This window comes from Chiloscyllium punctatum, chromosome 22, assembly GCF_047496795.1.
Source record: "Chiloscyllium punctatum isolate Juve2018m chromosome 22, sChiPun1.3, whole genome shotgun sequence".
NCBI classification, from domain to species: domain Eukaryota; kingdom Metazoa; phylum Chordata; class Chondrichthyes; order Orectolobiformes; family Hemiscylliidae; genus Chiloscyllium; species Chiloscyllium punctatum.
The window spans coordinates 68,436,154-68,461,122 of record NC_092760.1 but is presented as its reverse complement, the minus strand read 5'-3'; the positions used below and the strand labels follow the sequence as shown (position 1 = coordinate 68,461,122).

General features: G+C 40.5%; 1 protein-coding gene across 9 annotated transcripts in view; it reads left to right on the top strand.

The window, feature by feature from the left end:
- LOC140493753 (paired box protein Pax-6) overlaps nucleotides 1-22,523 on the top strand; it is a 37,972-nt gene extending 15,449 nt beyond the window's left edge. For 5 of the 9 annotated variants that reach the window (XM_072592599.1, XM_072592600.1, XM_072592597.1 and 2 more), the window contains 12 exons: nucleotides 2,306-2,369; nucleotides 2,636-2,690; nucleotides 5,316-5,446; nucleotides 5,863-5,904; nucleotides 6,035-6,250; nucleotides 7,040-7,205; nucleotides 15,507-15,665; nucleotides 15,898-15,980; nucleotides 17,698-17,848; nucleotides 19,689-19,804; nucleotides 19,904-20,054; nucleotides 21,012-22,523. In XM_072592599.1, the coding sequence (XP_072448700.1) occupies nucleotides 2,681-2,690; nucleotides 5,316-5,446; nucleotides 5,863-5,904; nucleotides 6,035-6,250; nucleotides 7,040-7,205; nucleotides 15,507-15,665; nucleotides 15,898-15,980; nucleotides 17,698-17,848; nucleotides 19,689-19,804; nucleotides 19,904-20,054; nucleotides 21,012-21,097 (1,311 nt within the window). In that variant the 5' untranslated portion in view covers nucleotides 2,306-2,369; nucleotides 2,636-2,680 and the 3' untranslated portion in view covers nucleotides 21,098-22,523. Of the gene's footprint in view, nucleotides 1-2,305; nucleotides 2,370-2,635; nucleotides 2,691-3,818; nucleotides 3,902-5,315; nucleotides 5,447-5,862; nucleotides 5,905-6,034; nucleotides 6,251-7,039; nucleotides 7,206-15,506; nucleotides 15,666-15,897; nucleotides 15,981-17,697; nucleotides 17,849-19,688; nucleotides 19,805-19,903; nucleotides 20,055-21,011 lie in introns of those variants that run through there. The other 4 variants (XM_072592601.1, XM_072592603.1, XM_072592594.1 and 1 more) reach the window with 4 other exon arrangements.
- The last annotated feature ends 2,446 nt before the right edge of the window (nucleotides 22,524-24,969 follow it).

Here is a 24,969-nt window from a genome sequence, read left to right as displayed (position 1 = left end):
AGTCTCGGGCCAGCTTTGAGTAAAGACTGGGCCGTGCAAAAGAGTGACAGTTTAGTTCGAAATTGGCTGTTGGATACAATAAGATCACACCCTGTGTATTTGGTGTCGACTGTTAGACTAACATGTAAATACGTAGAATATATAAAACGTGTAAATATATAAAGACGGATGCAGTATCCAATATCAGGCTGGGCCTGTGAGGAACAACTGCTGGTTCAGCACTTGTTTTCATTTACGTACCGAGGGACAATAGTAACGAGTGGTCTTAAAATTCTAGCCCTGAAATGGATCAATTGCTGATATACATATAATATATATTTTTTTTTAAAGTACATTTTAACAAGGCAGTAAAACGGCGTGTGAACTTTCCATCAAGTGAGGAATTCCTTTTTTGCAAGCCGAGTAATTAGGAAAGCATTTCCTGCACCCACGAAAACCCCACCGCAGTCAAAAGACGGCATTTTCTCTTTTTTTTAAATTGCAAATGTTACGGCCCTTTCTTAAAGCGGGAAAGCACAAATGATCTTTCGTAGTCTGACTGGCAGCGACGGCTTCCGCTGGCTGCAAGGGAGTTAAAGCGCCCGGCTTCTCCGGCTTGCTGTGGATAATCAGGTAGCCTCCCTTGGCTGTTGTAAATATTTACGCAGGGAAGTCTGCATGCTGGGAGAAAGTGTTTGTTTGAAGTTTATTTTTTTTTGTGTGCGCAGGAATAGATAACAAAGCTAGTCTATAAATTATTTTCCGGTGGTGTGTTGATGAATAGAAAGAAGAGGGGAGGGTGGAAAACCGAGGCTGCAGGAATTTAGGTCAGATGCAAGAGTGGGGTGAGGGTGGGGGAGGGTGGGGGTGCGGTTGGGGGCTAGAGTATGCCTTCTACTTACGGTGGCAAAGGGAAACAGAAAGAGGTATCTCGAGAAAGAGGAAAAAGGAAAATGAAAGCTGGTCCATTTCGTTATTGTACCCCTCTTTTAGCAAACCCCGTGAATAGACCCTTTATTGTAATTGTCTTCTTGCAATTGAGCGCCCCACGGAGCTGTTGTGTCTTTTTACAACCGTTAACAACCCAATACCAGCAACATAATTACCTCCAGATACTCATAACAGAAATTACTTGTTTTATTTGGGGAGGGGGAGGGCGGAACAGCAAAACAAAACTGAAAAAAAAACTGCTCACAGTTCGATAGTGAAAGTTGATTCTCCTCTGTCCTCTGCCTTACCTTGAATGAATGTGAGTGGGAGAGGACGCGCTACGTTTAACTGAACGTTGATTAGGGATTGTGTCTGTGTGTGTGTCTGTGTGTGTGTGTCTGTGTGTGTCTGTGTCTATGTGTGGGGGGGTTGGTAGGAGGGAGTTACTCACTGGGTATGGGCTGTTAGCGGAATAGAAAGCATTGTTCACTTTCTGTAGCCATTGTCGATCAGCGCTGACCCCCTCCCGTTACTACTTTTTAAGCACTGAGGCGAGGTAGACAGCGTGTGTCAGAATACCTAAGCATAAAAGAGGATCTAAAGACCAGGGAAGGAAGTTAATCAAGAGGAACTAAGTTCAAAAGTACGTTATGGAGTACAGTGCGTTAATAAGTTTTTTTGGGGGGAGAAAACTTAGCCCGAGGACGAGTTCCTGCCCACACCCCTCACCCAAAAATAAAAGCTCTGAAGTACTAAACTGAGCAAAATGAACCATGCCGAAAAAATGTGCAGAGTTGTCAATGATGAGATATTACAAGTCCGCCCAAAACAGAAGCGAAATATCCACATACTGTTTTAACAAAGTATGGGAGATCGGGCCAGTTTACGCGCATGCTTGTGGCTTTGAAACAGTATTCCACACACTCCCTGGGATAGCCTGAAGTGGTGCGAGCAGCGTACGGTATCATCATTTTTCTCACACAGGAGAAACCCGAGCGAGGTGATAAAAATTTTCGAATGGACATCTGTAGAAGTCCCTGAGATGAATTAAACGGGCGCCTTTATTGCATTGCGATGTGACATAGAATTCGAGCGTAAATTCTTTCCGCCTTCCTGAAAGTAACTTGATGACGGGGTGGGGAGGGTACTTTGCACAAGATGGGCACACCGACTTAGAAAGACCGGTTCCCCTTGATATGTTTGAGCATCCTTCTCGCGAACCGTAAAACAAGGCCAAATACCTTGAAACGGTCAGATTGTTACGGAATGATTCAATGCAGTTTCTGGTCTAAATAGGGAATTTCAGGAAACTGCACCAATAATCCGATTATATATATATTTAAATCGCCCACCAGATTGCCATAATAAACTTTTTTTTTGTTTTCTTTTTCCATAGAGGGAAGACTTTAACTAGTATCAAACAGATGCCTGTGGTCACAGGCTGTCAACACAGGTTTCAGGCAAGTTTCAAATATCATTACATTCGGGCAGCACTTTAAATATCGAACACTTCAAACCCCTTCATATCAAAAAACTTCCTGGCTTTGCATTGAGGTACATACAATACAGCCGCCTGCGGCCTCTGTGTAACCTATCTGCTTCGTTTTAGCCAATTTTTTAAAAATTGTTCCCTTTAAAGAATATTGTGGAGTCAAATTTCTCAGATTGCAGATGTTTCCTTGATTGTGAATTTGCCCTGATTAACGCATAGTTTTATTACTATTAGAACACACTAAACAAGCCACGTGGGACTCTGGTGTAACAGTTCAACATGCAGAACAGTAAGTGACGCTTCTTGTACTTCTTTGAATCACAGAACTAATGCCAAATACTAATGTGTCAGGCTTAGGTCGCTTCCCCCCCCCCCCGCCCCCCCCCCCCCCCCAACCCCGCACTTCAAGTGTTAATGCCAAAGAATGCAGGTTCCGTCATCAACAGTAAAGCACCTTGATTTTCTTGCCCAACCAGGACCTCACTAGCAATTTTCAGCGTCAGTATGATATGTAACCGTAGTGATTGTTAGCCAGGGCTCTTGTAGCAAGGGTTATCAGCTTCAATACATGTGACGCTAAACTTCTAACTAAAATGACTAGCTAAATTTACTAATTTGGAGAGAAAAAAGTATGATCACCCAGATTACCTGTGGATCCGTCTATTGTAAGAACACTTCCTCTGTTCAGTTTCAATGTTCCCCAACTCCACTACAAGACTGAACCATGAGCTTACAAATCGACAATTTCTTTGTTCATTTTGCACCCACGATTCCTTTTCATCTTGCGGTTATAAATTGCAATTTGATCCACATTTCACTCTTTCAAAATAAATAAAATCTGATTATTTTCTCGTCTGTTGGAAAATGCATTCAGTTGCTGATGCAAATTAACCCCCCACCCCCCCACCACCCCATCCTCCTGAGAGCGAAAAATATAAATAAAAGTTCTGATCCCTGTTTTCAATCTTCATGTGATTAATTGAATTTGGGGATGTGTGTGTATGATCAAGTAAGCTGTTGTGCGAATTGCTGAGGAGATATCATTCGGGTGAAGCCTTTAGTTTGTTTAAAGGTCGCGGCGGGCTCTGCGGGCTTTGTGCTAATAACTCCTGGGTGTATATGCTGCATAACATCCAAATTGCCACCATATGGTTTTGTATTAGATGACTTGCAATAGAATACAGGGCGCATAATCATTGCCACTGGGCGATTCCTCCACGCCTCAGTACAGAGACGAGTGCAGTGATTAAGTTGTGTCTTTCTTTTTTTAAAAAAAATTGTTGCTTGTGCGTGTCCTTCTCTTAAAAAGTAAACCCGGAAAATTGCACGTGGAAGGGGGTGGGGGGAGGGGCGGTTTGAGAATGCAGAAAAAGGCCTGAGCATTCGTTGGCCAGTGTAAGGTATACTGCTGAAAGCACAGCGAGTCTTTCAATAGGGAACTCGATACTCCCACACATAAATGGGCGTCAATGCTCCAGTTACCTGCGCTGATGATTTTCTGTAAGAGATTCACACCTATTGCTGTTGTTTGAAAATGCCAACTTGTTTAATGACTGAGGTCCTGTTTCGGTGTGTGATATGTGAATTCATGCTTTGCTTGAAAGAACGCGCACAACCTACTTGGAACAATATTTCAAACGTGTGCGAAAATTGTACAAAAGAGTTCTTTTGACTTTAATAGATTTTCCAAGATAATAGCTGTATCATTTGCCTTTTTTTAAAGAAAGGAATGGCCAGGTGGTAAGAAAATGATTATGAGAGCTAAATGCAATTGTGTGCTTGTGATTCTTGAAACACATTTTAAAACTCACGGATGATTATGGGCTGTAATTATATATTACATGTCGTGCTTAAAATGCTAAATGGCTAAGTTTTTGATTTAAAGAAAAACATTAAAAAGCTGGCGTTTTTGCGTCTTTAAATAGTATTGATTTAAGTAGGGCGCGCGTTCCCGGTATCGTGATCGCGCCTAGCCCCCAGGCAACCTTAAAATGAAGCCTTCCTTTAAGGGTAATGAGAATAGCCCAAGACATTATGAATGATATACAAATGCGGACAGAAAGGGACGTTTTATCATGCTTCTATTTGTCGTGACGATCCGATTTTCAAAGTAGAACGGTGTCATAAAGTGACATGCCTGCCACAAGTGTTTGGGACTGATCTTTTCAATTATCCTTCCGTGCACTATCCAGGGAGACTTCCGCTTATTTCTAGAAATTAAGCTCAAAGTTGACGTGCAGCTAGCTTGATTTTCGAGACAAATGTCAGCAAAGCTCATCATTTTCCCTCCTATACTCGGAGCTTATTTATGGCTAAGTGGCTGGGCTTTTGGAGCCAATTTAGCAGGCGCTCCGAGGGAGGAGAGAACAGGTCCTCTTTAAGCCGGGAGCTTCCTCCAGGGACACTGTTAGCAGCCTGAGTTTCAGGTTCGGAGTCTCTATAAACTGACAATTACTGAACTTTTCCTGTTTTTAACAAGCAAAAGAATGGTTTGTTTTGGTGCTTCGGACATTTGCTGTAATTCCGGGAAGATAACGTGTTATTTGTAACGTTGGATGCAGTTGATTTTACATTGTCAGTTAAAGAGGCATTGTTAGCTGCTCGATTAGCTGGACAAAAATCTTGCTTCCGTTGGCTGTTTGGTTTCTTGCAATACCTGTATCTAGTGATTTATCGTCCTTAAATCGGCTGTGATGATTTGTTAGCGCACCGACGTTTTCGTTGCTCGTAAAATATTCCGGTTTGATTGGCACTTTTCACATTTAGAGCAGGAGTGCGAGTCTATGGGACAGATTTTGTTTTACAATTGAGATCTCGGGCGGGCTTAAGGACGGGCGCTGTGAGCAGAGAACTTCGCCGAGTGTACCTCTTGGCTCTCGGCCGTTGAGTATGTTCGCTCTTGCTTTACCCCTAGGTCACAGTGGAGTGAACCAGCTCGGCGGAGTGTTTGTTAATGGTCGACCATTGCCCGACTCGACGAGACAGAAAATTGTGGAACTTGCCCATAGCGGAGCCAGGCCCTGCGATATATCAAGGATTCTCCAGGTAACAATCTATCAGTTAATACGTCTATCTTTACATCATTGCAAATCGACCTGAAACGCATGCAGGATGTCAGTGTTACCGTTTGCATATGCAATCAGCTTTAATGAATCATTTTCTAGAAGGGGTTTTCTACAATCCAAAAATGCTTCCTAAAAATTGCATTCGTACCTTCAAAGTGATTTATTTCAAAATTGGCGAAAAAAAACGATAAATTATCTTGAAATGATTGAGAAATGGTAAGATTTCCCCCTGCCATTTAAGGGTTTATTTTTGTATTGTAGACCCAATGTTGATGCAAAAAAAATAAGTTTGAAACTTTTTTTAAATAACTTTGGCACGCGCCAGAAATTCTCTTGAAATCAATGCAATATTGGTACGTTTCCCACTGCCATTTAAGGTATATTTTTGTATTGTAGACCCATGCTGATGCAAAAGTCCAAGTAGTGGATAATCGAAAAGTAAGCTCAACATTGCTTAACTATATTCATATACCCATATAAATATACATTATCAAACAAAAATAGCCACTTCATTTGTAAAACTTTTTTTTTGATCGCCATGCTTTCCCTTTTCCATATATACCTGTAGGTGTCTAACGGCTGTGTCAGCAAAATCCTGGGCAGGTATTATGAAACTGGATCCATCAGACCCAGGGCAATCGGAGGGAGTAAACCAAGGGTAGCCACTCCTGAGGTTGTGTCCAAGATCGCTCAGTACAAACGCGAGTGCCCGTCGATCTTTGCTTGGGAAATTCGAGACAGATTGCTCTCTGAGGGGGTCTGTACTAACGACAATATACCAAGTGTGAGTAAAACATTTAATTAACTTTGAACGGAGGGAAGGATTTATTTATTGCCACTAACGACTGCACACAGAAAGTATGCCTCATTTGCTCAAACATTTTTTTTAAAAATAAAAGCATATGTGTAATTTCATTATCATGGAGACCGCAGCGGCGGAGGTAAAAAAAAAGAAACTAGTTCCCTCAGACATTGATTGTTCTTTAGATTAATATTCCCTCGGAATAGTAACTCAGAGACGTTGCATTTAAATAAATGTTGTTTGTTCCTTCGATGGACAAATGTGGATGTTATGAAGTGAAATTATTTAAATATGGCGAAATGTACAGATTTTTTTATCCTGATTGCAATGATTATTTCAAACATTATTCTTGAATTTCGTACCGATTGATCTAAGTGCTCGCTACTTTCGTGAAATGGAAGATACCAGCTGAAGTAGATACAGTCACAAGGCTGTGTCAACAGGCACACACACATAGATATACATACACAGATAAATTTAACTCATCGTTGGCTTTTGTGATTTATTTTCTTTTGTTCTGTTTAATAATATGAATGCAAATGAACACATCTCTTGTCAAACCTTTACGAACGTGGTTGATGCGCAGTTGCGACTGAAAGAATCAGAGACTAAATTAATATATGTTCAATCATAATTCTTGTATATTTAGTTGGATGTTACTTCTACGAAAAAATTCATGGGCTAATCACGGGCATCTGTGAATTTCAACATTCAAATTGTTCACTTTAAGAGCGGAAAGATATTTAAGAAGAGTGGCTGATTGGCTTTCAGGTGTCATCGATTAACCGAGTCCTTCGCAACCTGGCTAGCGAAAAGCAACAGATGGGAGCAGATGGGATGTATGATAAGCTGAGGATGCTGAACGGTCAGACAGGTGCATGGGGTACCCGGCCAGGCTGGTATCCGGGCAGTTCGGTGCCAGGACAGCCCAACCAAGGTAAGGAACTCTGGCTGGTTACACTTACGAGGGCCAGTCTTTAACTAACTGACGGAGAGCTAATCTAAAATGTTCTTGGGTGTGTTGATTCGATGGACAGCTTGTGATACTCAGATATGTGGCTAATTTGGTTAGCTATTCAGCAAGTGGACTACATTAGGTTAAGGTGAATGACAAAATAAGCGCAGGTGTACGTTATACAACAAATTTTAAGAATAAAATAATAGACCATTTGCTGTTTGGCAATTGTTCCTCGTCTAATCTAACTGTGAGGAGTCAGTGCCTTTCATCTTCCTCTGCCAATCCAACCCGCTGTTGCTGTTTTCTTTCGTTGTAATATCTGAAAAGAATAGCAACACTATTCCTACATTCGGTGTATGACAATAAAGTCAGAATAGTACGCAAATGCATGAAATTAACGAACGTCTATTTTACGCCAAGTGCCAATGCCAGAATGCAACTCTTGAAGGAATGCATTTTATGCATTTCAAGATTGACTTTGTGTCGCTATGTTTGAACGTTGAAAGTGGCCAATGTGTATAGTGGGCAGGTCTTCTACACACCCTCTGTAAGCGTTAGGATCAGTAAGACTGTAACCAGCAACAACACCTTGCATTTATAGATTGCCTTTAACGGGAAACTCACCCCAAGCGCTCAGCAGATCAACAATCTTATTTTTAGACGGATTTGTCCGATCACCTCAATCACCCCAATCCCATTTCTTCCAGGTCAGGAAAACAGTGGACATTCATACTGGAATTTTAGAAATTAGACAGGATGTGAGGAATTGTCTTTGCGTTCAGCTGGTCATATAAATGCTCCCATTGTCCTCATTGTTAAATATGGCTATATTATTCACAACTTTACAATAATATTTAATCATTACGCAGAACGCTAACACAATGTACATAGTTATTTGCAGGAGTATCTTAAATTTAATCTTTTGAAAATGGAACATTATCAGCTGGAATTAAAATCAAACTTGAATTGTGCGACTGCACTGGTCGTCAATGAAAATGACAACGCGTGCTTTATCAATCCATCAGTTAAAATCATGAAAGTAAACCAATTAAACGTCGCAATGAAGCACTCAGTTGGGAAGTCCCAGATAACTCTTAGAAAGCATTAATTTTTGGAAAATTTCTGATCATTGGTCGAAGGTTTTAGCGTCGAAAAGTTTGGATAAAGATGGAGGAGATCGTATGTCTAGTTAGCGAGGGCAAAAGAAAGGAGCAAATTCATTTACTTGAGTAACCTCACGAGAACCACACAACTGAAAACACAAATAACGCCAGGACCACTCATTTTAAAACAACTGCACATTCTTATCGAGTTAAAAAGTACTTAGTAATATGGGTAACCTTTTTATAAACCGTGTTACATGACTATAAGTGTATGTGGTTTTCAGACCTTAGAGTTTTCCATATAACCTTCTTTAAGTCATTTGGGGAGCTGACGTCGTTCATGTTTAAGGTTAGCTCATGTTTATTATCGCGATAGCAGCGAGATAATTTGCAGTGTAATTGGATGTGATGTTAGTGGCTTGGATTAGGGTAGGGGGTGGAGGTGGTGGGCGAGACCGACAAGTGAATCATTTTCTGTATCCAGTGTGTCATTAGTGAGCCTGTTCTTGACAGTCATCAGCCTGGGGAGGAGGTGTCCCGTCCACAACCTGCTTTTTGTTCGCAGAATCAGCAACAGTGTGCGGAATATATTGTACAAAGGATGCTTCAGCCACACGCAAGAATTTGTTATGGGAACAATTCTGTCGCTATGTAATTGCTCATTAGAGAGCGTTTTGTTTCTCATTAAGCAACATGAATAAGCGTCTAGTTCTAGGAGACAGCTGTAGAAATGTTACACATGAGACCCCTGGACACCATATCGCACCACTTGCCAATTAGACATGTCAGCTTTCTGAGAAGCAAACAATATAAGAAGGGCACTAGAAAGATACACAGCAGCGCATTGCTTTCTGTAAGATATCCCCCAGCTTGTTATAGCACTTTTAATGAAGCCATCGACACAACTAACAACGAGTGTATTACAATACAAGGGCGCTTTAAAAGTCCAAACTTCTAAACAACTTTAACTCTCCCCTCATCGCAGTAGGAAGAGTACAAACAAACCTGGGAACATAGCCTTTGCTGTGAGACTTGATAGCCGAGGGACAATGTCCAAGTACAGTAATATCTTTCTGGCTGAATTGAATAGTCCCATATATTAAGAGTAGGAGTTTGAAGGGTATCAATGTTAATTACAAATCGGAAACTTTCAGCAGAATTTTTTTATTTCAGAAGTTCATTTTTTTCTGACTATAATACTTATGGTTTAACTGCGTAAAATAAACGTGGGAATACTGAAGTCAATGCTCTGGAGTAATTGGAAGATATTGGATGAGATGATTAATAATGATGTAATAAGTTGTTACAATTACTTGATCTAAAATGAGATCTTTGTATTCTACCGATCAAGATTGCAATAACGGATAAAACTTATTTCATTCCTATTGGGGCCGTTTCTTCGAGTTTGGTTTGGGCCTGTTTCGTTTGGATCTTAACTGGATTGTTCAAACTGATTAGGTATTTTAGGTGAATTATTAGATTGGAATCTCTAGGGGTAGCAAGGGAAATCTAACCTTGTTTACTGCAATTATATGTTAATGATTTTGGTGGAGGTGGGATGTTTTTGACACTCCCTTTGAATTGTCAGGACCGTGCAAGCCATGCATGGAGACATATTGAGTTTTGACTGCTCTAAGTTCGGACCTTTGCTCGTCAATTCGGGCCATGACAAACGCTGAATATTGGTAGTTTAGGATCAATATAAAATTCACAATAACAACCATGTGCAGGCACGAAATTATCGAACAATTGTATCAAGCAAAATAGGGGGATGCGTTTGGCCCTTTGCTCTTTGATCGAAGAATTCGTTTGGTTTCATCAGCCCACCTGTTCATCATTGCCCTGAAAATGTTTCCTTGTGTTTCTTGATAAATCTATTTTAATCACCAACTCCAAAGCAATACTTGATTACAATAAACATCACTTCAAACAGATTAACCGACCTTTATCATATTGTTGTTTGTGGGAGCTTGCTGTGCGCAAATAGGCTGCCACGTGCCCAACATTGTCGTAGTGACACACTTTAAACACGTCTTTGGCTATATATCCACACACACACATTTATATATGTACTCTGGGTCATCCCAAAGTTATGAAAAAACGCGCCGTATTAACACTAGGCTTTGTTCTTATTGGTTTCACCTTACCTTCAGCTGATCATGAAACATAATAATGTTTCTAACGTGCAACAGAGAGGTTGTGTTTCTGTAAGATATCTGTGTTGTATCTGGACAGTTTTGAACAGAAAACTGACTTCATACCTTCAACTCAAAAATCATCACAGAGAATCGTTTTGGCGAGGTTGTAGAACTCTAAAGTCATGAAATGCAAAAACAAGTCTCAATCTAATCCCATTGTCAATGTTGATCATTAACGTTCATGCTGCATGGTGTGATTGGAACAGCGGTATCAAATGTGTAATGAAATCACACATCCTTTAAAGTGCAATTGCCTCTGCTAAACGGTTTGAGGAAGTTGAGGGGCAAAATTGTAATCTGAACCATGCTTTGCGTCACATCGACACTGAAATAAATGGAATATACAAAATGGAAAGTATTCTAACCAATTAAATATACGAAGTAACTTCGCTTCCTTCCTGTTGATGAAATGTCTGATACATTATCCCTCTGACCCGCTGACTGCCTGCAATTCGAAGTTATCTCAGTTTGTCTAACACTTGTGTAGAAGTCAAATTGTGTAGATCCGAATGTTTGACTCTGTGCCAATGAGGACATTGTCTGGTACCTCAAGAACCGGACTGCAAAACTAAAACGCATTAAAGTGATTTATACTTTTGTTACACGATTAGGTAAATAAAATTGAACGAACTTTTAAAAGAAGCCACAATGAGCGTTCTTTAAAGTTTTATTCCAATTGACAAAAAAATTGCTAGTGATGTTAATAGAGAGAGTTTGATTTCATTTCATTTAAAACACAGGATTAATACGAGGAGACAATAATTACTTTCAACTGAAAGTTCTCACGAACTGGGTTTATATCTTTGTTCAATAATCTTTATAGAGACAGGCATAGAACAGATATATCCTCCAAATCATTAACGGAATTTTATTCGCAATATATACGCAGATTCTTAATTCTCCCCAACCACCCCGAATCCCAACCCCCACCCCCAACCTCGTGTCGGGATGTTTGAGCAGATTTTTAAAAGTCCATTACTGGAAGCACAAGTCAGGATTAGGTCTCTTAAGGGGGAATATGGTTTCAAGCTGATTCATGTCAGCCAGCTGTAGAAAAAATACCAGTATCAAGCCTGACAATAGTCTAAGAGAGACATCACTATCTGGCCAACCCTTCAAGTAGGGGAGTGAGGCATTCTCCAGCGAATTAAGGTTTTAAGGATAGCTGTGACAGGTTTTTTTTTCTATCTTTTTTTTCTCTTTCTCTCTTATATGGCTAAAGCCTTCTATAGGATTTAGACACTTTCCCTTTCACAAGGTTTATGGGGAAGGGCAGAGTATTTCTCATCTGGGCTGGAGCACTGAGAAGCGCCGCAATTCGTTTGCTATCTCCTTGCTCGTTTTCCGCGTGAATGATTAAGACACTAAGAAACTAAGGAATGATTTTATTTCCCAGCGCATTATTGTAGAAAACAAATCCTAACCCCAGCGTCAGTTGGTCTGGCTGTGGGATAATAGGACGCACATTTATCCTTCTTTTTACGGATTAAGAGTAACAGCAACAGGGACCAGGGTATTCAATTGGTTCTTTAAGAGATTGCAAACCGCCCGCCCCTAAAATAGACATAAAAGAAAGATAACTTAATTGTCTGTCGTTTGGTTTGTGTGTGTGTTAATTTTAAATTATTGTACACCCTTTATATCAGAGGCAATCAGAATATTAGGTTTATATCTAAAACTATTGACAACATGGCCATTCACCTGTATTCAAATACATTTAATATAGAATGCGGAATGTTTCAGTATTGTGAAGTATAGTTATTTACAGAAGTGTTAAAGATAATTTACAAACATAATTTCGTTATTGCATCCAATGTGGACTAATAAAATCGTTTGTTTAACGGCACTTTCTTTCTCCAGTGCGTATGCACCTTAATTATCGATTAGACGTCGCCAAGTATTGGCCCAGAGGGCAGTGGAAGCCCAGTCTCTGGATTCATTTAAGAAAGAGTTGGATAGAGCTCTCAAGGATTGTAGAATCAATGGTTATGGAGATAAGGCAGGAACAGGATACTGATTAAGGATGATCAGCCATGATCATATTGAATGGTGGTGCAGGCTCGAGGGCAGAATGGCCGACTCCTGCACCTATTGTCTATTGACTGTAGAGAGAAGACGTTGATCGCGCCCGAATGCGCTTAGAAGGGAAGGAAAGGCGCGACTGGAAATGTATTTTTAATGCTACGGGATAAAGGACGGCCGATACCCCACCAAGGACTTGTAGGAAGTCGGTGACTTGGGGCAAGTGGTCAGAAATTCAGCGCAGCGCCTAACTTCCAGTTTAGTGGGAAAAAAGAGAATTTGCGATAAGATTGTTTAATGGGTGGGGGTGGGGGGGGGGGGGTTCGATTGTCGCGAGGCTCCAAATTCAACACCTGCACCCCACCAGCCCACCTCCCCTCACAAAATTGCACACATGCTTTGGAGGGCAAACGCATGGAAGATGGAAACAATGATAGCTGCAAATCATAGTTTGCGCCGCCAAAGGCCACATCAAAGATTAGTCCTGGAGAAGCGAAATTAGGTGCATTTCGACATGAGGTAGTCATAGCACACGGAGGAAAAGAAAATGTTTTAAAGGGAAAATAATGCAACAGCAACGCGTGGAGTTTTTTTAAAATTTTCTAACCTTTAATAAATGAGATTTTCTTATTCCCCCACCCCGTTGAAAAAAACAGAACAGTAGCATAGACTCCCATTCAGACTGCTTTGGCCCATTCTCCTCCCATAGAATGTTTAAGCCTAAATGGCGTTGAACATTCCAACTCTCTGGACAGTGATTAATGACAGCGTCGTACAAAGGTTAACATACTTGGCTGAAAAGTCTGTTGACTGTGGTCGTTGTGTGACAATGTGGAGTACTGCCTGCCTAAGAGAATCCTTTTGTTGTGTTCCCGCGATAACCAGCGATTGTGTTCTCAAAATTCTGCCCACGAAAATTTGCCAACCTTCTGGCCTGGGACTTTAATAGTTTCCGTCCTCTGCTAGCATTGTACGCCTGAAAGGCTATTCAAGTGTTGGCGGCCACTGCAATAGACATGAAAAAAAAAGCCCATATGGTGGTTAGAAAGATGGACAAAAAATCTCTATTTTAAGGGAAATTCCTTAATCTTCAGTGTCCTACAATACAGCTGACAAACAGATTTCAACAAATTCCGAACAAGCCACGTCTTAAAAGCGAGCAAGGCGAAACAGATCATTTCTAGTAGCTTACAACATTCTGGTCTTTAAAATAAAATCAGGGGAATATCGTAAACCAAAGGGACATTTGATAGAATCGTTCTCATTGGGTTTCAGCCCGAATCGCGCTTTAAAAGGATTCGACCAACCATGAATCATAGGAAAATTGTCATCTCATAAACCTTGCAAAAATGTCACTGAGCAGTAATATTGACAGATGTTTACAGGATTCTGCTTGCATTGTTGCAAGAGTTTAATAACGTGGAGTGTGGACTGACAGTTACTCTTCTGCAGACCTGTTTAGCTGTTTAGCCAATCGAAATAGCTTTGCCCTATTTGCAGCAAATGTGCACCTGAGGAATTGGGTCTGTCTCGGTTAAACCGAAATGTTAAACCATCGGCTCTGACTTTATTGCAGCACAGATTATGTCACAAATTATGTTCCCCTTTTTAAAAGTACTTAGGTATCACAAGTAGTGAACAGTGGTTTCTTCTAAATATAAGAAAATTATAGGCTGTTATTACTGATGATATAATTGCACCCGTGCTTAGCAACTACAGATCGAGATTATGAGCTTTCATGTAACGTTCTAGTTACATCAAAGGATGAAGAAATGCTGGCGTTCAAACTTCTGGAACGCACAAAATCTAAAGTTATAAAGTAACTTGACAGGGAAACTTTTGATAAGGTTACTGGCAATAGGAAGTACAGACCAATTACTGGGAATAACTAGGAATTAAGAGAAAATTCCAGGTTTACGTTTCGACTATAGATGCGTTTTCAAACCGTTATTCGTGAAGTACAATGGAGTAAGGCTGGTGGTGACCCCTCCCCCATTGTAATCAATGGAAAAGGACTTCTGCACTGGTACTTAAAGCAAAATGCACGTTTACTTCCTCCCGACACCGACGAAGATTCCACGTTAAACTCTGGAAGCTGTTAGAATGTCCAAATTGGTTTGATTATTTTTAAAGGGTGAGTTTGCAGTGGGCATGCAGCGATGTTACAGTCAAATGCCAAACAACGTGATGCAACTCTATTTGCTTCAAGTGGCCTCACACTTGACCCAGTGATCAGGTGGCCGTTTGACCCATGAGGATACCACCTGATCTCCGAGTTGGCACAAAGATACAAGTGGCCAAGAAACATGGCGAATCTTCGTGGATGCTTGGTGTTTCATTTTCTCTTTTCTATCTTTGATCTTCAGATCCCTTTTCCTGTCAGATTTGCTTGTTGTTTAATTAATTGAGCATGGTATAATATATACAGCATGGAAAAATACTATTCGGCTGAACCATTCGGCTGGTAGAAGCAATGGCCTCTGCTGAGAAGGTTCGGGTAAAGTTATGAAATACAATGAAAGTGATGCAAAAATAAGTTTATGGGGATGAATTCTTTCTAGAAACTCAAATCATATTGACTTTTATAACTTTTTATGTTAAAGGAACCAGAGGATAAGAGATTAGACCAATAATTTACCGTTGCATTTTGCGCAGACTGCACAGTCATAATTTGGAGATGCCGGTGTTGGACTGGGGTGTCCAACCACCTGATGAAGGAGCGGCGCTCCGAAAGCTAGTGCTTCCAATTAAACCTGTTGGCCTACAACCTGGTGTTATGTGATTTGTAACTTTGCACAGTCATAGTTTGAGATTGAGAAATTCAACTGTATTTGTAAAGGAAGCTGCTACTTCTTTGGTCGTTATTAAAACTAATGTTCCAATTAGCTTCACGCCATAGTCCGTGTAGGATGACGAGTTCCTTTACTTCAGTCTTGCTTCCTCCGTTATTGCTCCAGATGGCTGTCAGCAACAGGAAGGAGGCGGTGAAAATACAAACTCCATCAACTCAAATAGCGACGATTCAGACGAAGCTCAGATGAGGCTCCAACTCAAAAGGAAACTGCAGAGAAACAGAACATCTTTCACTCAGGAGCAGATCGAGGCCCTGGAGAAAGGTAAGAACTTCAGTAGGGTGGAGAGAGTGAATGGGAGGGAGTGGGTGAGACAGAGAGAGATAGGGCGAGAATCGAACTGCCAGTGTGCACCACAAAGACACGCAGTAAGTGAGAGCACCAGAACTAGGGAGAATAGAAAGTTTCGATCCTCGATGCTTGAGCTATCGGATGATCTTGCTATTCTTTATTTCGAAGACCCACAAATAAACAAAGGAAAAAATTGTTCTTCCAGAATTCGAAAGAACTCATTATCCTGATGTGTTTGCCAGAGAACGGTTGGCGGCCAAAATAGATCTCCCGGAAGCTAGGATACAGGTAAACCAATGGCCAGTTTCTGAATGTGACTCATCCAGTCAAGTTGACTACATTGTAAACAGTAATACATCTGAAGCCCTTTGGTATGTTTCTGAGATCCAGAAAGGTAAACATTTGCAATTTCTTGTCGTGAGGACTCCAGTAACTTTTGAACTGTGTCAATTTTTGCCTGTGATTTGCACGAAGGTCTGGAATTCTTCTCTGCTCGAGCATATTGTAGGCTCATGCCCGAAACGTCGATTCTCCTGCTCCTTGGATACTGCCTGACCTGCTGTGCTTTTCCAGCATCACATTTTCAGCATCCTCGAAGTTGGATTGCCCACGAAATATATTGCACAAGCAGAAATCCAATTTTAAACACAGAAACATTCTGATATTTCAGCTTGTTTCTCAAGTTCTGACCATAGTCTGCTTATATTCTTTGTTCTGTTGTATTTGAGTTAGGCGCAGCACTGTTGGCAGCACTCTAACCTCTGTAAAGACTTGTGGTTTTTTTTCAGATGGCATCTTTCATGACCACAGGACGCCTCAAAGCACTTCAGAGCCAATGAACCCTCTGGAAGTCAGTCAGAATTGTAATGTTGGAAACACATTAGCCAATTCCTCACTGCAAACTCTCACAGAGTTACAGTGAGATAATGACCAAATTAATCTTTTTTTTTGTCATGTTGGTTGAGGGGAAGATTTTGACCAAGACAATTGGACGGCGTGGGTGGGTGAAAAGAGTAGCTCCATTTATATTCTACAAAATATTGTCATGCGATCTTTTATGTCCAACTTAGAAAGAAAATGGGCCTCTTTAATATCGACTCGTAAACCAACACCTCTTTACTAGCACATTCAGGTGTCAAGCTGGATGTTTGTGCACAAATCTCTGAAGTGGTACTTGAACCTCTAACCTTGCAACTCAGAAGCAAGACTGTGACCAACTGGGACACAGATGACACTTGAAAGAATTGAATCTTTCAGGTGCATCAATAAGTCCAGGCCCCATCTGCCCTAACTAGTAATAATTCTTCAACCAACATCACAAGGAAAAAGGTTCGGTGATCAACGTCCTATTGTTGGTGGAAGCTTGTTGTATGTGTAAGCTACTTAACAACAGTGAGGACTCTTCAAACGTTTCAGAGGTTCTGACAGCTAAGGCTCAGTTGGTAGTAATCTAGCCTTAGTAATAAAGTAGTTGGGGTCCACTGCACTGCCAGAGTTGCTGTCTTTTAGGTGAGGCCTTAACCTTTAACTCCATTCCTGATGAAGGGCTTCTGCCCGAAACGTCGATTTTCCTGCACCTCCGATGCTGCCTGACCGGCTGTGCTTTTCCAGCACCACTCTAATCTTGACCTCAACCTTTAATTCCTGCCCTATCAAATGGATATGAAGGATTACATTGCACTACTCCAAAGAAGAGCAGGGCAATTACCCCAGCTGTTCTGGCCAACATTTATCCCTAAACCAACAACACAAAACCAGATATTTGATTATTTTCACATTGCTGTGTGTGGCAGCTTGCTGTGCGCGTTTCCTATTTTACAATAGGGAATAAACGTTAAAAAAAGGTTGGCTTAAAGTGCTTTAGGATGTTTTGTGGGCATGAAAGATATTGACTGTGGAAATAAAAGACACGTGCAAAAGGCGCTATAAAAATGCATAATCTTCCTTTTATTCCCTAGAGTTTGACATTCATTCGCCCCGCTCTCTCTCTCCGACTTTTCTGCAGGTTTGGTTTTCCAACAGAAGAGCAAAGTGGAGACGGGAGGAAAAACTGAGGAACCAGAGACGACAAGCTAGCAATACCCCGAGCCACATCCCCATTAGCAGCAGCTTCAGTACCAGTGTTTATCAGCCCATCCCACAGCCCACAACTCCCGGTGAGGACAATGTGCCAAGTTAGATTTGTGCGTTATCCCAAGCTACGCAAGAGAAATACAATCATAATGGCTTGCGGGGGAGGGGATGGGGCGTAGGGCAGAGGGTGCTGGGTGCTTTGACGGAAACCAGCACATTATCAATCTAAAAAAAAGCCCAGAAAAGAAGTGTTAAGAGAACAATTTTAAAATCGTCAACATTTTCCCCAGAAACATTCTCGGTAATGTTGCAATAATTACCAATCAATATTGTTAAATATGAAGGTTGAAATTCCGTCATGAACAGAATGACACGTACATTTTTGCAATAAATTGAGTGTTCAGACTTAGTAATTATGATTTCCCGAGAACTGAAAAGTGCAGTGATTACAATAAAAGGACATGTTAAAATGCTATCTGCTTATGCGGCCCATTTGTCCCCAGACCCCCCGAGGGCATCGTAAGAATAGAAATATGTTCTACGTGGGATTGAAGTCTTAATTGGGTCAGGGCTAATAGAATGCATTCCTTTGCAGCCGGAATTTTCCCAGTGTGTTTTAATAGCGGCTGATGAGTTTAATTTTAATATAAGGGACCATCTGATAAAAGAGTTTTTTTGGTTAAGAAAAGATAATGGGCGTTAGTTGAGTCAGGGCGACTATATGAAAATGGATAGGACAGACTATTAATAAATATTGAACAATCTTATCCCTTGAAATTTTGTGCAATTAATTATTTGAAATGTTGTTTGTTACATTACACATTCAAAGCGTCTGAGTCAGTCAACACTGGCCACAACTCTCCAACACCACCCCCTCCTCCGCGCATTTATCGAACACCGCCTGTCCACACCTCACCACCACCAACCATATTCAATAGTTAAATCAGTTGGGCATTATAAATCTGAAGTCCATAGTTCAGATAATTGACAAGCTACATTACTAATGTTCTTTGAGTCGCTGAAATCCTCAATCCAACTGCGCGCCAAAGTGACTGGTCAGGACATGGCAAACATGGTCTAAGTTTTGTAGAACTTGACAGTCCGGCTGCACCTATTGAGGGAGCTTTGAAATGAGTTCAGAATGAGCGGGTTATGAAACCGCCCCGCCCCCCCCCCCCCAAACACACACACACACTAAAGAGCAGAATTCCAGTGGCTGAAAGGTGGCCACGCGGGAGAGTATAGACTCACGTTTCAGCCTGAATAGAACCCAAAGAGTTGACTTTGATGTGCTAGACAGAGAGAAGCAGTTTTCTCTTCGGACGAAGTCCAGAACAAGAGGGTAACATCTTACGTCCCGTGCATTCCTCATGGGCAGTTGGAATCTGGAAGTCACCTCTCGAAAATTGATTATGCTCGAGTTGGGGTCATGGATAATGTTAATATTGAGTCGAATAAACCTTAGTTCAGTAAACAGGTAAATGCGCCAAAGTTTTGCCAGACCATAGTGCTGCTGTCTCATTAGGCAGGGATGGTAGTGGCTTAACCCGAGGGTCACCACGTCTCAGACGAGAAGAGATGTTGAGAAGGAGGGTTCTTCATGACTCTTGTTAATAGCAGAAAAGTTGGTAACTATAGCTATTTTGCAGCTCAGTCATGATCTAACGAAATAGTAAGACAGGCCCCAGTGACCGAGAGGCCTTTCTCCTGCTCCTCTGATTGGCCAGCAAAGGTGTCGAGATCCTATCACAAAAACAATTGGGTAGCCGGGACTGGGCTGTAAATAACCAAGCCACACTTCTACATTCATATAATACTTGATTAAATGTGATAAAATGATGTGAATTCGGGCGCTGGGTTTATCAGTCAGCTATAATGTTCCAAATTGTCTCTAACACACAGTTTCGCTTCCTCTGTTTTCAGTTTCCTCTTTTGCCACAGGTGCAATGCTGGGCCGGGCAGACACATCCCTTACAAACACTTACAGCGCGCTCCCACCGATGCCCAGTTTCAGCATGGCAAACAACCTGTCTATGCAAGTAAGTATGGAGCAGAGCAAACAGAATCAACAGCCATTAAATATTTTCTCTACGGCATGCACAAACGGATGTTGTGTTTTCCATTTGTTTTTCGGAAAGTCGCCAGTGTCCAGCCAAACGCCGTCTTATTCCTGTATGCTGCCCAACAGTCCGTCAGTTAATGGACGCAGTTATGACACGTACACGCCGCCTCATATGCAGTCACATATGAACCCTCAGTCCATGGGCACCTCGGGGGCCACATCCACAGGTAAGTCTATGGAGAAGACCTATTGAAATGTCGTCAGCACCTTTCACACAGCCTCAGTGATATTAGGGTAGATCACTTGTGGGACTTAATACTTCAGCTGAATAATAACCTCGGTTCTCAGTAATCAAATCTCTGTAACTAAAATAATTTATTGTAAACCACTTATTTAGATCCTCTTAAACCATCAGTTTTTCCAGATTGAATACTTTGGCAAAGATATGTAAACAAGTACAATGAATTCTCAACGAATGCTAAAGATGCTGTGCCTGACCTGTTTATGAACGAATTCACCGGTTATTTAAACTTAGAAATTTTGTTTGATGAGCAAATTATGTCAATCGGATCCTGTTCAAACTATGCTGCGTAAGTGCTTGATAGTACAAGAGAAGGCATTTGGACAGGTACATGAATAGGAAAGGTTTAGAGGAATATGGGTCAAATGCAAGCAAGTGGGACTAATTTAGTTTGAAAAACTTGGTCGGCATGGACAAAGTGGACCGAAAGGTCTGATTCTGTGCTGTACGATTATCTGAGTCCATGGCTGATGGGCTCCTCCATTCCTGCTGGATCCATAAATCAAAATAAACTGCCAGCGCTCGAGTTAATTATGAACATAGAGCTTAAAATAGCATCAAGATTTGAGCAAACATTATTAAAGCTCCCCAAAGCCTCTGAGGACCGGAGCGCTCAAGTCTTATAATAAACAAGTTATGTTATTTTTGTTTTTCGAATTGTTTGGGGAATTGGCACTCACCGGTAATAAATACTGGTGTTTTTCTTCTGATTTTGTTTTGTTGGATTTCAAAATTGTCTCATTGCACAACATGATTGTTATTGATGTAAAATTAGATTTTTTTAAAAAAACAATCATCGCGTGCAAAACAAAAGCTGCAAGCTTAAAAATTTTGTTTTTTTTTGTTTGCGTGTTTTAATAATACTTTTGATTCGATTTCTTAGGACTTATCTCCCCTGGAGTGTCTGTACCTGTTCAAGTGCCAGGAAGCGAACCGGACATGTCTCAGTACTGGCCCCGATTGCAGTAAAAAGGCAGTGTGGAAAGAGACTGTGGAGAGTCAGATGCCCAGCAGTATTTGTTTCTGAGAGGAAACTCTGAAGGTATCTTTGTTCTGGGACTGCGCCCGTAACATTCACTTTGAGAAGACCCACGTGGACTTGTGTGGTGCCTGGCGTGTGAAGTCAACGGAACAAAACGTTCTTTTCCCCCTCCCCCACTGAAATTCTTCACTCGGTGTATTATTTGTAAATGGGCATTTCTGTATGTTTAAAACAAGAACAACTAGACTCGATGGATATTTGATACACGTTGGCCATGGGATGATTACAAGACATCATTGGTCAACATAGCGGCCATCAGTTAGGCAATATCGAGTGCTTCTACCGCTACATTTCTAGATTTATGGACTTTGATGTTACCAACTTGTACCATTGCATTACACTAAATTTTATTTTAGGGGCGGGAGGGGGGTGGGGGTGGGGGAAGGGAAGCCAACTTAGTTGTGTTAAAAGCGAACTATATCTGTTTTGGTTCGCCCAAGGTCGTTGACAGATAAGTTTATGTGCAAAGGTAACAGAACTTCAAGGAAGTGGACAATTTGGTAGATAAAGGTAGATTGTGTCTTCGATATAATCCAATTTGTTATGTCGAAATGTAAGTATTTGTCTTCCCTAGAAATCTCCCGGAATGATTTCTATAATAAAGTTAATTTCATTTATATTCACCCGAATATGCTAGAGATGATTTATATCCACCCATGCATCATTATAGACAACAGCCTTCTATTTTTCTTCCTTAACTCCGTGCAAGCTAATTGTTCTGATATTTGTATATAGGTAGCTGCCACGTTCAAACTTTTATTTCTCGTGAAAGTAAAACGATGTTTCATACAAAATTAAACTGGTTATCAAGAGTTTTAAAACATTAAGTGTTTCAGTTATGTTCGATTGCATATCAAAGCTTCAGTCAAGAATGATGTCCACGATATACCAAAGCATACTTTTCAGTTACTACTTGCCTGTTTTAAAACACAGTATTGTGTTCATTTATTTTGTCAGTAAATTCAGAGGGAGTTAGTCTTTGGGTTTATGGCGAGCCAATCGCTTACGTCTTTTTTAAAAACTACCTTTTCTTGTTTATGCGGCTTAATTTTTAAGTGGAAAAGTAAAATAAACGCTATGTTATGGATGTATCATGGAATTCCTAAAATGATCTTACATGTCAACATTAGACTTTTAATCATTCTTGGATGGGTGAGTTGATAAATGTAACTGGTGATATTCACGTTTCGATGCAGTAAGCATTTTTTAAGAAGTTCTGGCTTAAACACTGTAATTTTTGCTGTTTACACAGAGTACAGCTACTAGCAGAAACAAAAAAAAACTTGTAAAAATGTACATATTTTGTACAAGTATTAAAATGTCGATTGGAGGGTGACACCCCTAAATTATCAATTATGAATAATGTCGTTCTTTGCACTTTAGCTAGAGTCATCTACTTCTTATGGATCAAGATCGAGTGGCTTGATGTTTTTGCAAGATTCCACTAAACAATGAATAGAAACATAGTCAAATTATTTAAACGATGACAAGCATAAAAAAATTCAAACTTCGACAAACGTCCCTTCTCATTCTTTATTTATTTGTAGAAACTGAACCGCAGCTTTAAAGGAGAAAGCTCAATATTATTCATACTCAAGTTTGTAATCAAGTAAAACCACTTATTGTTTCCAATAATATCAAGGTATCTCAAACACGTTCCCGCCAAAATAAAAAAGCTGTTGAAGCTAAATCAGATGGAAGTACCAAAACTGAGATAATTAAAATATTTAAAACCGGAAGAACAGCAGATGCAGTAAATCAGAAACTAAAACAGAAATTGCTGGAAAAGCTCAGCAGGTCTGGCAGCATTTGTGAGGAGGAAATCAGAGTTAACGTTTCGGGTCGCGTGACCCTGCCTCAGAATTAGATTTTTGTTAGGTAAAGGTCTAAAGAGTTATAGGTGGAAGACGGGTAGATTTAATTCATTAATTATACAGATCTAATTGAATGGTGGAACAGCCTGGAAAGCCTGAATGATCCATTCCTCTTCCAGGCCTGCAAGGCATGGACGGAAATTCTTATAAATTTGCCACAAATATCATGATACATGTTCATCAAATATTACACATCGAAATGATAGGTCCCCAATTATTTCGGCTATTTCAAGTTCAAGTGTAGTTTTACCACTATACGTTTAATGTACGCACACCAATTTGGAAGTTACATAGAATAGACAACAAAGAAAAAAAAACTGTTGGAGAAACTCAGCAGGTCTGGCAGCATCTGCGTTTGATCGCCCTGAGCACTTGCAAAATTATTTCTTTTAGCAGTATTTATAACTTGAGGACAAATTCCCTCAATGTTTACAAAGTTATTTTTTTCTCTGTGTTATTGGAGGTGTGCGGCCTGAACAAGTCTTGATCTGATGTAAAAATCGAAAATGGTGTTCACACTCAGCAGGTCAGGCAGAGGCTGTGGCGAAACAACGTTAACATTTCATAAATACTATGAACTTTCTTGCCAGGTGCTGTGTAGACCTACCATCTCCAATACCTTCAGTTTTTATAAATTTAGATTCTTCTTTGGCCGGGAGGCTCTCTGCGACTTGAATATTGGCTTCCTGTGGCTCGCTTTCAATCGGATGAGGTTTAGTTTAGGCAATAGGATAGAGTGAATATCGGGAAATGGATTATTTAAAAATTCATGCACAACCTGTAGTCACCATATTGTTTTCCATTTGAAAAGTTAGTCATTGTGGCATAACCTTGCTAAATCATGGCGCTGGTGATATACGACTGATTTCTGGAATGTTTTGGTTCATTGAAAGTATTAAGCATTTTAGGGTTCCAGAGCGAAGGCTTAGTTGGGTCTAAAGGGAGTGGGATTCCGAAGGGGCAGTGTCTGCTTAGACTTTGAATCTACAAGTTAGCATGTGAGGACATTTAATCTTCAATCCTGCCTGCTTTAATCTCTCACTAGTGTAGGCTTCATTTGTTGAAATCACATCCTATTTTGAAAGTACAGGTGTTAGATTCGCGTGAATGCCAAGTACAATTTAGTCCACACTTCAATTCTAAGCATGAATTAATCTCTCTTCCGCTTCATGTTCATTCCAATTGAGAGTGAAGCTTCAGTCAATGCAAGTCTTCATTATAAAAAAATTCCGTGTTGGAGGGGAGACCTCTTGATACCTGTCTATGAGATGCTTCAAGTTCAGAGAAAGGTCGCTGCTTCTCTCGCTTTCCATTGCAGGATGGACAGTTCTTGGGAGATCAGGCCTCTACTCGGTTTTCACTGTAAAATCGAATGTTTGAATTGTTTGTCTAATGTTCCTTACAAGCAGCAGATTTTGGCTGTAATATTAAAAAAAATCCCAAAGTGCTTTACTGTCAACGAAATACGTTTGAAGTATGTAGTCCCAAAGCAAGAGCCGCAGAAACAGCATTAAGACCAAATAACCTCTTTCAGCGTTGTAGGTTGGGCGATCAATATTGCGCAGGAAACTTGGCGAGCAACCATTATCCATGGGTTAGCATTATTATCAAAAACACGTCGTTGCAAGGAACTTTTCATTTTGTGGGTTTTTTTTGTAAAGGAACAAGGCCGCTGGCCACTTACTTAATGGACATATGGCATCATTTTGAGGTTGAAGTAAGGGAACACAAATATTGTTGGAAACTAGAGAGATAAAGATAGAGACAGTCAAACAGAGAAGACCATTTCAAACATTAGGATAATTTATTGGTTTCGGCACCAAATTCTTCATAGTACTCCAACGCTTTAGGTGTTACTTGAAAGAACGATTACAAAGGAATAAATATATATTTCACATTAAAATTGCAACTTAAGTATGTACTAC